The 14,688-nt window shown below is 40.6% G+C and overlaps 1 protein-coding gene across 1 annotated transcript in view; it reads left to right on the top strand.

The window, feature by feature from the left end:
- The window catches only part of COL6A5 (collagen type VI alpha 5 chain), a 143,306-nt gene that overhangs the window by 99,290 nt on the left and 29,328 nt on the right, over nt 1–14,688 (top strand). Inside the window, exons 30-36 of the mRNA XM_082684413.1 lie at nt 1,613–1,648; nt 1,767–1,803; nt 5,232–5,243; nt 7,269–7,753; nt 10,339–10,423; nt 10,967–11,626; nt 14,136–14,220. Coding sequence (XP_082540539.1) covers nt 1,613–1,648; nt 1,767–1,803; nt 5,232–5,243; nt 7,269–7,753; nt 10,339–10,423; nt 10,967–11,626; nt 14,136–14,220 — 1,400 coding nt within the window. The remainder of the gene's footprint in view (nt 1–1,612; nt 1,649–1,766; nt 1,804–5,231; nt 5,244–7,268; nt 7,754–10,338; nt 10,424–10,966; nt 11,627–14,135; nt 14,221–14,688) is intronic.

The following is a 14,688-nucleotide window of genomic DNA, read 5'->3' as shown; positions in this document are numbered from 1 at the left end:
CGGATATTTTGTGGATGACAATAGAATGAGAGTCAACTGGCTATTAAGGGTTCTCTAATACATCTTTTTTTTTCCTTTCATGTTAAAGAGCTGGTGAATATGTAATCCCCTGGGTGAGACTTAATCTCTGAGCCATGCTGATCTGGTCTGAATTGATTTCCTTTTCAGATTCTGGAGATCTATGTGGGGGTCGTGCATCTTCCCAGCCTTGTACTTGGTCCTGCTGGTCCACTAGAGCCTGGTTTCACTGTCTCGGGCTTGCTGCTCTACCAGAATGTGACTTCTCCATCTTGGGTCTGCTGGTCTGCTCAAATTAGATCAGCTTCTTTGTCTTGGGCTCTCAATCCTCAGCCTTTGCTTAAGAACTTGAAGTTCTTTTCTAACTTGGTTCTTTAGGACAGATGCTCTGGAGCTCTGATCCTCTGTAAGATGTGGGCTGCCTCCTCTATTTATTAGCCCAAAACTGTTCTTCTCTCTGTTTTAAATCAATGCATTCTTTTCTGTCTTCCGCCATAACCTACGAAAGGAAGGATGAGACTCTGCCTCTCTCAGTCAGATATGTAATTTCCTGATTCTAGTAGGAAGAATCTGTGCTCCCAGTGGGTACAATTATGGATGCGACGACATTTCTGGATAACACCAGCACCACAGAATGGGCTACCTCAGCATTCAACAGACATGTAACTGTTTATTGAATGGATGGATGGGTGGTTGGATAGAGAGACGGATGACCCAGTTGTCATTTAGAACAGGGGTCTTACACAGACATCCCTGGTTGAGCTTCTGAGGCCAATGAAATTGTACAAATGTGAGCCTGTAATAGCATTTTCTGGAGCCAGCATACTAGCATTCACCAGTTCCCCAAGAGATCTGTGTGCATTGAACATGTTAAGAACTGCTACAAAGAAGAAGCCTGATCCTGAGAAAAGGAAGTAATAAGGGGAGAAAAGTTCAAGCTGTGAAGAAAATATTACCTTTCTTTATTTGTTTATTTATTTACTTATTTATTTTTTAGGAAGCTTCCTTGATTCATTTCAGCCAATTACATGTACTCCTTTGTTTATGACCTCTTAACATTTATGAACTTACTCTTTGTGTAAAGCTCTTCTTTTGTATAATGCCCATTTTGCTACGTAATTATTTCTGGTTCTTTCACAAATGTAGAGGTTGTATGTTACCACCTTGCATTTTAAATTCCTTGATTCATAATACATCTGTACCTATGAATTCTCAACAAATTCCTCTCCCTGTGGCATGCTTTGGGAAGCCTGCGGTTTACATTTCAAGTTTTCTCATGAGAAGTACCTTCTAAGTGTTATATCCTTAGTACAAACATCTTTAAGAAATACTTTTATTTCTTTACTTCTCACCTTGAAAAGTAATTCAGTTCACTCTGGGCAGACATGAGCTTAACTGATCTAATACTGAAACAAAGAAATTTACACTATTGATTTAAGTGGGGAAATAGCACTGTAATCTACCAGTTCTGGAATACTTTAACCATTCTCTGCCAGCTGTATTTTTAAGAATGAGGTATTTTTTCTTTACTCTTGCTTTGTCACTAAAGACTCCAGATCACATCCCAATAACTTGCTCTGTTTTGTTTTCCTAGGGCATGAAAGGCATGGCAGGGAAGCCTATATATTCCGTATGTATCTTCTTATTCACAAGTGAAAACCTAACCAGTCCACTGACCAATAAATATGGCCACTTATAGGTCCCTGTGCTCATGTTTCTGTTCTCTTTCTCTTTTTTTTAATTTACAGCAATGTGATCTGATCCAGTTCTTGAGGGGCCATAGTCGTGAGTATCTGTGTGTCATGGGACAAGGGAGTCTATGGATTGGTGAGGGCACTTAGGATGAGTGTGGTGTGGGTATGCAGAATCAGTAAGCTGAATCCACTGGTGGCATGTGCCCTCTGCAACAGCTTTGTCCTGAGTACTTGCTGTAGGAAGAGCTCACATCAAAGGTGTGACAGGAAGGGGTATAAGTAAAAGCCTTAAGAAGTGTGATTCATATAGGAGAGAAAATGTGCTTGTGGGAAACAAATCCAACTTAAATGGTATGTAAATTAGCTCACATGATGTTGTACAAAGGTCTGCAAGGGCCTGGTGTTCAAAGGATGAACATGGAGATTTGTGTTTAGTCAGTTAGTTACTTAGTAATAAAGTCTCTTTGGATGGGGTACTTGAATCTAGTTATGGGGAAGTAATGGGGGAGTGGCAAGAGAATATTTTGAGCAGAGGAATAAGGCAGGAGTCAACAAATATAGTGTCTTTGGTTAGGAAGAAGGGGAAATGAGGTAGAAAAAGACCAGTGATCTCATCTCTAACAATTTATCCTAAGGAAATAAAAAAAAATGATAGGCAAATAAGCTTGTCAAAATACTATTCATTAGAGCAAAATGAATATACCTTTAGACTATTTGCACTTAGAAAATAATTGGGTTATGGTACATCATCTTCTGATCAAATAATAAGCAGATACTGGTTTTTTTGAAGACTCTATCAGAATATGAATAATATTGTCATTAAAAAGCAGAAAATTAAATTGGATCCTCATTATTTTTACATATAGGTAAATATTTACACAGAAACAAGCTGTCAAAGCAAAAGTAGAAAAATGTAGCCACTTACTTTGTTAGAGTGGTAGAATTTTAAGTGATCTTTTTTCTTGCTTCCATGTTGACTTACAATGATGCTTATATGATCACTGTCAGAAGAATTTAAGTTGGGAGAATTGGAGAGACTTTACTGAAGGAACTGGATAAAAATGTAGTCATTGCAAGTATGGGGTGAGGAAAGAATAAAAAGAAAAACAAGTTTGAAATAAGTACAAGGCCAGAGCGGGAGAGGCTTAGTATCACTGTGGATGAGAAGGCAGGAGGAACTGTGAAGGGAAACTTGCTTAGTGGGAAAATAGGATGACTTTAAACATTTTAGAGGTGGGGGACATTGTGTGAGCCCTAAATGAAGTGATTTCCAGGCAGCTAAATAAACAGACTGTCATAAAGGTACGGATCGAGTAAGGGGACTGCAGTGTTGAAGTCACTCACATACTTGTGGTCCTTGAGGCCACAGGGATGGGTGAGGTCCTAAGGATGTAAAACTACAGAGAAAGAAACAAAAACCCAAAGGATGAATCCAGGAAGACATCTTAGCAGAAAGAGTGGGGCCAAAGTACAACAAATGGCATTGCAGAGATGGGGAAGTTCCGCAAATGTCGTAGTTTGAAAAGAAGCAGGAAAAGGCCAAGGAAGAGAACATTCAAATGAAGGGACCCCTGTGGAAGATGTTCCTTGAGAAGTAGAAAGGCTGTCCAGTACCCAGAGGAAGTGAGAACCAGGGCCTGGGCTCCAGGAGGAGGACAGAGGGAGAGCTGTTGTAGGGAGGGGAGTTGGTCTCAGGAAATGAACAGATATCTTCCCAAGGAAGAACAAAGGAGAAGGAAGCAGGGCGGGAGGTAAATACCAGGCTGTGAAGGGTTAGAGACTTGAGGACAGTTTTCCAACACTGAATGAAAGAAGTTAGCCGGGAAATTAGAGGGCCAGGGGACTGTGGGTTCTGTAACCAAACAGTGCTGACCGGGGAGCATGGACTTCCAGAATGCAGAACCAAGATGCCATTTGGGTGATAGGTTTTTAGAGCTAATTCAGAGGGCCTGGCTTTATAGGTGACATCATGGAGGCCCTGGGGGTTGGACTCCCGCAAGGCCTCCTGGTCTACCACATCTGTTCCTCAGTCCTGTAACACCCCAGTCCTGCAACACGCCCAGATCCTGAGATGGTGACTGGGACCCCACCCAAAATAGGGGGGCTAAGGGGAATGCAGAATGCTGGTGATTGTGTTAGGAGTTAGTATCTTATTTTACAGCTTAGATAGGGCCACAGTAGCATCCTGTCTAGCAGGCTCTGTAGAAGTGACCTTTGCAAGACATCCTGAAACAAAACAATTAACCATAAAACATCGGTCATTATCACAGGTTGAGACAGTTAGTCTCCTAATGTCAGCCCCAAAGACTATCAACACGTGAACAATAACCCAAGTAGGTAGTTGGGTGCATGATCAAAGCCCTGACTGGCCCACCTTAGCAGCTCGTCCACCAGTTGCAAATAAAATAGGAGGGCCCAAATGATTAGGGCCATAAGTAAAGGCCTTACTTTTACATAAGTAAAGAAGTGTTTTAGGAAAAATAAACACGTGAAAAGAGATCTAGTGGTTTCCCCGAAGTCAAGCAGCTTTGTCACACTCAAACCTGGACAGGTGCATCTGACTCCAAAGCCCGTGTTTCCATACTCACAGCAGGTTGCCAGTAAGCAAATGGAGATTCTCAGAGCAAAAGGGATCCATGGCAGGCCTTGAGATGCAGAGGAGGCTGTGGGTTCTGAGTCCCGTCTGTTGGCAGTTAGCACCTCAGCAGCCACAGGATTAAGACAGTTCAAAGGTGTTAATAGGGGTGACGTGAGAGAGCATGAGCTGTGGGATAGCAGGGTGGAAGCTAGGTTGTTCCCAGTGCTGATAAAATCTTACTATATCGAAGGGACTCATTTGCTTTTTAAGAATTGAGAAACATTAGCAAGCAAATTGTCAGGCCATTGCTTTCTAAAGATTTACCAACATCTCCCTCAGATTGGTCCCCAACTCATAGAGTAAATCACTTAGAAAAACCAGATGCTGTTTTGCTCAGGAGAAATCCTTTGGGGCTTTCCCAACTCTCCCTAGATACAGAGAGCATCAAATGCAGCAGCTGTATTTTTAAACAAAGACCAAGGTTATTGGGAAATCCCCACATTTCTGCAGGACAAGAGAGGTTCCCAAGGGATTCATCTGAGAAGAAAATAAGCCCTCACATTTTAGCCTTGCCTTGCTGAATGACGCTCCAGGCTATAGGAAGAGAGACAAAACAAATTGAATTTGAGATATCTAGCCTTTTAATCAGAGGCTCATCTATTCTACTTCAAGGACAAGTGATCAGTGTTTCAGATTTCCATTCAGATTGTGCTGAAAACTGCTGGCCATGGCTCACAAGGAGAAAAGGTCAGGAAAATTCCCCATTAGTGAAATTCTGTGTACATGTTCCTCAGGCCTCCAACCTTGGCTTCCTATAATATAGGAAGTAGAGTAAGTAGAGTCAAACAAAATATTAAGGTTGGCTGAAATTTTGTTCTAGGGGATTATTTTTAGTCTGTGCCAAAAATATAACCAATTCTTCTCTCTCTCTGTTTTTATAGCTTGCTGGAAAGGTGAGTATTCTTACTGTACTGTGATTCTTGTTGAAGTAATTAACTGCATTCTGACAAGGCCCATTTAAGAGAAACTCTCAGCCACATGGGAAAAAGGACTTCTTCCTTCTATGCAGACACTTCTATATTGTGATTATGGCTATAGTTGTCAATGTCATGTTTCTACCTGATTGTGAGATGGTGACACCCAGCCCCGATCCCCTTCACACTATTGTGCTTTCTAGGTCTTGTCTCCGTTCACAGTTCAGTCTCTTCACAGAGGAGGTCACGTTACTGGGGAACTCAGGGACGGGGCTTTGAATGACCACATTCTTTTGCTTTGTTGCTGACCCTGTGGACACTGGCTTCTTGGACCGGTGATATTTCCTTTCCTGTCTCTGACCCACACACATCTTTCATTTCACCAAGTGCCCACGTCTTGTACACCTGACCTTGCTATGGATGATCTTCCTGGGGCCTGGACTGCAGTGGGTGTCCCAGGGCACCATAGATCCCTTGGACTCCATTGTTGCTGAAGCAGTTATGTCAAGGTGAAGAACTCCTGGACTTCCAGAAGTCTTCTGAAGTAGACCCATAGGGACTTACTCCAAAAGTTTGAGCTTATCGCCAAATTTGGCATCATGAGCTTTAATTCTGAAAAACAAACAAACAAAAAAACCCAAAAAACTTACACATGTAAGCACCCAATAAAATTTCATGGATTTGAATTAAATTTATCAGATACCCTGCTGGGCCCTAGGAAAAGAAGACAATAAAAATAAACAGAAACTGGTTCTGCTTTCTGGGAGAATCTGTGACAATAGGTCAGTCTTGATGCTTGCCTACCACTTCTTTAATAGTTTTTAGTATTAGGGCTAAGAAGGGAAGAATACTTAATTTTTCATATTTTATTATTCATTATTGGCTTTGATATTTTTTTCTTCACTGAAAATTCCTTGACTCAAGACATCTCTAGATCAACCTTTCCTCTCCCATCCTATTGCTGAGAACAGTGGGTTGGTGTGTGGGTTATTTAGAGTCCAATGTGCTTGGGGACTTAGCCAGATTGAGGATAGTAAAGCAGCCTATATAGATGAGGGTGTTGGTTTTTTAGATAACTGCTTTTTCTTTTCCTATGTTGAGAATTTAATAGCACTTTGAACAGTTTGGTTTGATACATAGTGCAGATTCCCTATCATATTCCCAAAGTCCAATCATCAGAAGAATATTAGCATTGAGTTGGAAATTACAGACAGTCCCATTTTTATAACAGCTCATTGCAAGCCTGCTGGGGTCCAGCCATCCTTGCTTTCATTTAAAAGCTGACTTCCATGAGGGCCCTGAGAACCCCCCTCTTGGGAAACAGCCTCTTTGTCCTCCAAATGCTCATCAAGAATAGTAGTCACTCTGTACCTTTCCATGGGGCAATCCTCTCCAGGAAAGAGTCCTTGAGGGCAGGCTTGAATTTTGGTCATCTTTGCATGTATCTTGGTGTATGTCACCTGGTATGTCAGCCAGCATGCTACTGAGTGAATATTTGTTGCCTAAGTGGATGAAAATCTTCCAACTGACTATAGTCATTAGTAGATCATGTCTGATGATTTTTGTAGACAGTAAACTTTCAAAAAACCCTCAAAGCTATCGTTTCCTTTTATTCATATTTTTAAAAATTTATTTATAGTAAAACTCATTTTTTTGTGTGAGTTCCCTTTCAACACATGCATAGATTCATGTAACCATCACCATGATCAGGATTCAGAACTCTTCTATGAGCCCAGACACTCCCATCAATTTCTTTATAAATAGCAGGTTGATTTCAGGCTATGAAGTCTGAGTGTTCATACCACCACATATGGATGCTCTAGACTCATATAACACTTTCATGGGAACAACGAGTTACTTGTGCGTCCCTCTACTGCTGGAGCTGGAGGCACCCCTCATCTCCCTAGCCCGTGGTGTGAACCAGCCTCAGCCCTGGAGGGAAAGGCACGGGAAGGGCCTCTGATCAGCAAAATGACTTCATACTTCTGCTTTTCATGTTTGCAGAAAGGTGCCCAGTGTACCCAACAGAGCTGGTATTTGCCCTGGACCAGTCCTACGACATCTCCAAACAGAGATTTGATGAAATGAGGGAAGTCATCAAATCCATTGTTGAAGGCCTTAACATTAGGGAAAGTAACTGCCCCGTGGGAGCCAGAGTTGTTGTAGTTTCGTATGATTCAGGCACCAGCTACCTCATCCGTGGGTCGGACTACCGTAACAAGAAGCAGCTCCTCCAGCTTATTTCCCAGCTGAAGTATCGAACCCCCACAGAAGCCCGAGACATTGGTAATGCAATGAGGTTTGTGGCCCGGAACGTTTTCAAGCGGACACATACAGGAGCCAATGTGAGGAAGGTCGCTGTGTTTTTCAGCAATGGGCAAGTGGCCAGTCAGTCATCCATCATCACGGCCACCATGGAGTTCAATGCCCTAGATATCAGCCCAGCAGTCTTTGCTTTTAATGAAAGGACTTTCCTTGAGGCTTTTGAGGTAAGAACTTCCCTTGGCAACTTCTGCCTGTATCACGTGGTAAGACGGGGATAGCGGGAAGTAGGGTTGGAGGTGGGATAGAGGGTCTGTCTTTTTCTGCAATTTCCCCAGCTGTATTGTTGCCAGGATCCATGAAATCCGGTGTCTGATAACAACAGTAGTCAGAAATGAAGGCGGCCACACTTGCTCAGTTCCCGCTGTGCACCAGGCACTGTCCCTAGAACTTTACCTACATGCTCACAGTCCTCTGAAGTGAATGTTGTTGTTATCTCCATTTAAAAATGAAGAAACGGGGCGCCTGGGTGGCTCAGTGGGTTAAGCCGCTGCCTTCAGCTCGGGTCATGATCTCGGGGTCCTGGAATCGAGTCCCGCATCGGGCTCTCTGCTCAGCAGCGAGCCTGCTTCCCCCCCCCCTCTCTCTGCCTGCCTCTCCATCTACTTGTGATTTCTCTCTGTCAAATAAATAAATAGAATCTTTAAAAAAATAAATAAATAAAATAAAAAATAAAAATAAAAATGAAGAAACTGAGGTCCAGTTTGAGGGACTTCTCCAATTTTGTGCAGCTAATAAATAGTTAAATCAGAATTCCAACTAAGGTGTGTCTGACAGAAGGGACCATGAGTTTGGGGCTCTACCAGCCCCCTGCAGATCAGGTGTTTCTCACATCTGTCATCTGCTTGAGGTATCTCATTGACTAGCTGGTCTTAACTTATGACAGATGAGGTTTATGTGCTCTCTGAACCCTAATGTTGTGTAAAACATTTAATGAAAATGAATTTATGAACCCAAGAGAGGTTTGGATCAACAGATACTTATGAGAATCTATGTTTCTGCCTCTCCCCCCAAAACTGAAGAATTTCTCCATCTACTGTTCTACTGTTCTTAAATATATTCAGATTGTCCATGAACTACATGCTCCTGGTGAAGCCATGGTGTCTTCCAAGAGGTTATAAGTCTAGATATATACACAAATACCTATATTTCTACTTTAAAAAGAAAAAGAAGCACTCTTTAACTCAAAGAGAATTAATCTGTTCATGACACATCCAAGTAGTTTTTGGGAATAGGAGCCCCAGGGAGAGTCACAATAGAAACTGACAGAAAGGATTGTAGGAAGTCAAAGTTTTCTCTATTAAAAATGATTATCTCCCAGCATACTAGATTACTTACTTATTTTACTTGTTATTTTATGGTATGTGTCCCTGCTGCACTAGACTGTAAGGTAGAGATTTCATCTGCTTTGTTCGTTTCTGTGTCCCCAGTTCCTAGAATACCACCTATAACATTATCAACATTTAGTCAGGATTTGTTGGATGAATGAATGAATGAATGAATGAAGATAATATGGTTTATTCCTTGACTTACCAAGGCAGCCTTTCGTCTTTCCATGGGGGACAAGCAAGTTCACAAAGTTCACAAAAGAAATAGTAAGGAATGTGGTAAAAACTTTCTGATTATAAGACTGGAACAATTATAAGCATTTTCGAAAGCTCACTCAACACTTTGCAGTAAAACAAGGTGTGGCTTTTCTAACCCTTTACTATCCCAAGAAGAAAAAGGAAAAAACATGAGTATTCTTGTGATTGAAAGATACCTCATCACCACCTAAGAATGATGGGTTTCTTTCATTGTAACAAAAGTATCTGCCTTCCTGGTGCCTCAAACAGAGTAAATGTCCAATAGATAGCTATTGACTCATCGAATGAATAAGTGAATTAGAGAATGAATGAATGAATGCCATATATTGCCCATTTCAGTAAATATTAAGGCAAGAAAAGCAAGAAAAAAAAAACAGATGAAATCAGGCCATGTACTACCAAGAATTTTGATTAGACAATGTTATTTGTCTACTATCTTTGGAAATAAACTTCTAAATGAGAATTTGTGATTGAGGAAGTCCACTTAACATCTGAAAGATGTACTTTTTTCTAAATAATGTTATTGGAAATAGTTGGGATCACTGTTTAAAGAGGCCAAAGGAAACTTGTATGTAGGTAAAATTTCTTTAGGATCCAACTTCAGAAGCTGATGTGCGGTATATAATCGGCTGGTACATAATCAGAAGTATATAGGGGTGCCTCTCTGGTTTAGTCGGTAGAAAATGAGACTCTTGATCCTGGGGTTGTGAGTTTGAGCCCCACATGGGGTACTTAAAAAAATAACCAAAGAAGAAGAAGAGCAGCAGCAGCATGTAAGATTCAGTGATAAATTTCAGAATTGGAAATAAGTGTGAGAGTTTAATTCTTGTCCTGGTGGGTAAATTTGATGTTTTTTTGTTTGTTTGTTTGTTTGTTTGTTTGCCATAAAAGAAAGATGCTGATACCTCCCTTACATACTTCTTTGTGTTGTTTAGAATAAAAGGGGGATGATGTGTGGGGGTGTGTGTATGAGAGAGAGAGAGAGAAAGAGAAGGAGAGAGAGAGAGAAAGAAAGAGAGATGTACTGAATAGAAAAGACTATAATGCAAGATAATGGTAATTAGTTAGGGGTTTTTCAAACTAATCCTTAAAGTAAGCACAAAATGGCTTCCTGATAATGGTTAAAGAAAATGATCAAATAAGCATATACTTGTTTTTCATTACAGTTTGATGACACTGGAACATTTCAGGTGATCCCAGTTTCTCCAAATGAGTCATTAGAAAAATTTCGACGTTGTACTCTTTGCTACGGTAAGACTCTTGAGAATTTATTGTGCAGAAACAAATGCCTACTGGGTAAGTTATTAAGTCTGACTTATCAGATCTTTCTGGCTTTGAATATAGATTCTATTTTCAGTTTCCTAGTCTTCCAATACCATACATCAGGGTTTCAATCTCTGTAATATTTAGAGCTTCCAGAATGTGAAAATTTGTTTAGAATACTATCCCAATTGTTGTGGTTTTTCTTTGGGGACAGTTTGGTAGTGCGTGTATCAAATACCTCTAAAATATTGAAAATATTTTCTAAATGAGTTTACGCATGACTTGCAGACTTCAAGCATATATGTTATCTACATCTGCTTTCAAAAAAACCTTCCCAAATTGCCTTCTGGCGGCCACAGAAATATTGGGACATTGAAAATTCTTCATTGACTTAAATAATGTGAGATTAAAGAGGTACTAATCAAGTTATTAATACTTGGTAATCAGTCACTGAATCACTTGAAAAAGATCTTAAACAACAGTGTCTTGTTGTGTAGACACTGAACCAATCATAAGTCTCTCTGTTTTCAGATAAATGTTTTCCAAATGCTTGCATCAAAGAGATTTTTTTACCTGAAAATTCATACATGGATGCAGCCTTCCTCTTAGACAATCCTCAGACTATAGCAAATGATGAGTTTAATGCTGTGAAAACCTTGATGAGCTCCATGATTGACAACTTCAACATTGCCTCAGACCCTGGAATCTCAGACTTTGGTGATAGGATTGCCCTATTGAGCTATTCTCCTTGGGATAATTCTAGGAGAAAGAAGGCTGTGGTAAAAGCAGAGTTTGGATTTACAACTTATAACAGTGGAGTCCTAATGAAGAGGCACATCCAGTCTTCCCTCCAGCAGCTTAAAGGAGAAGCTACCATTGGCCATACCCTACTGTGGGCTGTGGAGAACCTCTTCCCACAAACACCAAACTTAAGAAAACACAAGGTCATTTTTGTTATCTCAGCTGGAGAATATCATGAGAGAAAGGAATTCTTAAAGAGGGTGGCTCTGAGGGCCAAGTGCCAAGGCTATGTCATATTTGTGATTTCCCTGGGCTCTGCATATAAGGAAGACATGGAGGAGTTAGCCAGCTACCCACTTGATCACCATCTGATACAGCTTGGGAAAATTCATAAACCAGATCTGGATTATATTACGAAGTTTCTAAAGCCATTTGTTTATTCAGTCAGACGTAAGTCATAATTTTGTTTTTCTTCTTTGTTTTGTTAAATTTAGTGTTTGTTAGTAGTATTCATAGCCTAACACATCTTTGAATCTATAGCTAAGCCAAATATACGAATTAGATGGTGAGACGGGGATGGGGCGGGACCCCTCCTGCTTCTACTTTGTTTTTACCTTGACTATAATGTGATGAGACCTCTTTCATGACAGAAGGTCTATTACACAAAATATCAGCACTACCAGTACAGAGTGACTGGAGGTCTCTGGAGCCACACCTGTGTGACCTAAAGAAGTTTCAGCAGTCCTTCGATGAGTGTTTACATAAAGGTTTGCCCTATTTCACCTAGTTTTTTTCAACCGTGGCACACCCTGGAGAAGGTTTAAAGATGGCACAGTCCTATGCTGTTCCCAAAGAGCATAAGCATACAGATCATATCGGAATGTTGTCCTGGTTCAGTATGTATAGGATGGAGGGTCTGCATTTCTAATAGTCTCCCCAGTGATGTCAATGCTTCTGGTCCAATGACACTGAGTAGGAAGGCTCCAGGCTGATGCACTACAAAATGTCACCCATTGGTTGGGTAATATCCCCAAACTGATCTGCAAGAGAGAAATACAGACATTGAGAATAAGCATCCACAAACTTTTAAGGCAATTTGACATTACCACAGCATTCAAGTGTATTAACAGTATACTCGCTCTCATGTAACAAGATAGAAACCACAAGTGTCAGTCTCCAAAGTATTAAGAATAAAAATACCTTCCCCACAAATGAGTTGAGAAAATCTCTAGAGCAGTGGTTCTTGACTGGGGATGATTTTGTCCCCCCAAATTTTGGAAATGTCTGGAGATTTTTTTTTTTGAGGGGGGGTCACAGCCAAGAGAGAAGATACTAGTATCTCATATGTAGAGACCAACGATGTTGCTAAACAAACAAACAAACAAAAAGCTGCAGCCCAAATTGTCAATAGCACTGAAACTGAGAAACACTGCCTCTAGGGCATCCTACAGAATCAGGGTTGAACCCATTCTTTATGGGACTCTATCAGGTTTAGATGTAGGTTCTTTGGAACCAATCCCACCACCCTTTAAATTCCAAAGTTGCCCTGGTATTTAAGGAATCTCAACAGCACCATGGTGACAGTATCTTGAGCTTTCACTCTCCATTGCAGAGAAAGCTCCACCTTTAATTTAATCAATTGTAAGATATACCATTGTATTATGTAAAAAGAAAGAAAAAGTGCTTCCAATTAAATGTTGATACCAGCTTCCCTATTAGAGTTTTGTATTTTAGAGTAATTGAAAGAGTCCTTTTAGACAGACAGGCAGATGTCCCTCTTGGTGCATGCGTGAACAGGGAATATGTGTGGAATTGACTGGTGGGGGCATTCCTAACACTTCTTCACATTCAAAACTGGACTCCTGGGAGCTATTTCTTGACTCCAACTCACTGAGATCTATCCTGTTCAATGCAGTATTGTCCTTTATGTCATCAGGATTGATGGAGACATAGCACATTTGAAAGACTATAAAACAATTCAGAGATGTTCTTAATGGGCTTTCAAGTTAAGCTTTGCAGTGATTAGGGCTAGCTTGCTTTTGATTGCCACCTGAACAATGTTGGTGAATACAACCAGGTCAGTGCCTGCCCATAACCACTTGGTTCACTGATACTGCCTGGAAATGTTCCTAAACTACTGACCCTTATTCTACGATTTTTGGTGCCTGCATGTTTACTGCTTCCTCGTGCACGAGCGACACCTGCCGTATGACAGTTCCCGCCTCACTAATGACAGCTGGCAGATGCAACTGATTAGAAGACTTTGTCTTATTTCCGAGAAATGGGGGAAAAAATGCTCATCTTAGAACTAGAGAAGTACAACTGTTATAAAACCATAAGCATTCTCTGAGCTATTTTCTTGGAGTCATTCTGTGGCCAAAAGCCTTCTTTAACTAAAAACTATTCTCCTGAATGAAGAAAAATAAGGATATACTTTTAATACAGAATGACAGTGGGAAGGGAATAAGAGGGCATATTATTTAGGCTAGTAAACTAAAACCTTTTCTTTGATTATTTTCCTCCTAGGAAATTGGTGTTAATGGGTACAGCAGCACAGAAATAGCAGCATGTAATAAAATGCTACCCTTTCTAGGTTTGATTCATTAGCATAAATCCTAGTGAAAAGCTTGGTGGATTCAGAATAATATTTCCCTTAAATCCTATTAGCCTGAGTATGTGGAAATCATGTGTTTCTGCATCACAATTAACCTTTAAATGAACAATTTGAGGAGGTTTGTTTTCCATGGGCCCAGTAATTCTTTGGCTGTAAAACCCTCTAAAATCAAGTTTTGAATGCTGTTTCTAGCTGCTACTATTTTCTGTTTCCATCCCAGCCAAGTTTGGCTGAAATATTTTCGTGACAGTGATTGCTTCAAGAAGATTCCTTTTGGGATTCTTTTTCTTTACAAAACACAATTTCTGATTTAAAAACCTAATTCTAACTCTGCTCTCTCCATAGGAGGATTCAATGAGTACCCCCCACCAGAGCTTGAGAATGCCTGCAGACTCATCTCAGAAGAAGCTTATCAAAATAGTGATCACCTGTGAGTTAGAAATCTCTTCCATTTACAAGCAACTGTTAATTGACTGATGGGTGTATAACTGTTGATGGCAGGTTATTAGGTTGAGGAAGCTAATAAGGTCTCTGAAGTAAAGTCTTCCATATTTTCCATTTTCTGTAGCAGAAGCCACACAGCAAGGATGTTTTCTGGATTGATGTTTCTGTAACATCCTCATGAGCTGTATTACAGTTTTGCCTTTCGGTTCATGGTTTCCTGAGAAAGTCTCTCATTGAAATCTACTCCAGAGTAGGACCCACAATATAGCCTTAGCCACCGCAACCTCCCTTCCCCTCTTTCCCCAGCATTAGCCCTGAGTTCTAGCCATACTGGACCCTTGTCTGCTTTGTGTAAATGGTGGCTTCTCCTTCCTGGGTTTTGGGTCACACCACTTGGAACCCTGTTCCTTCCAGTGAAAGCTTACTATCATCCATGGCCCCTTTGAAGCCCATT

Source organism: Mustela nivalis, assembly GCF_964662115.1.
Source record: "Mustela nivalis genome assembly, chromosome: 1".
NCBI classification, from domain to species: Eukaryota; Metazoa; Chordata; class Mammalia; order Carnivora; family Mustelidae; genus Mustela; species Mustela nivalis.
This window is presented reverse-complemented; position numbering and strand designations above follow the sequence as displayed.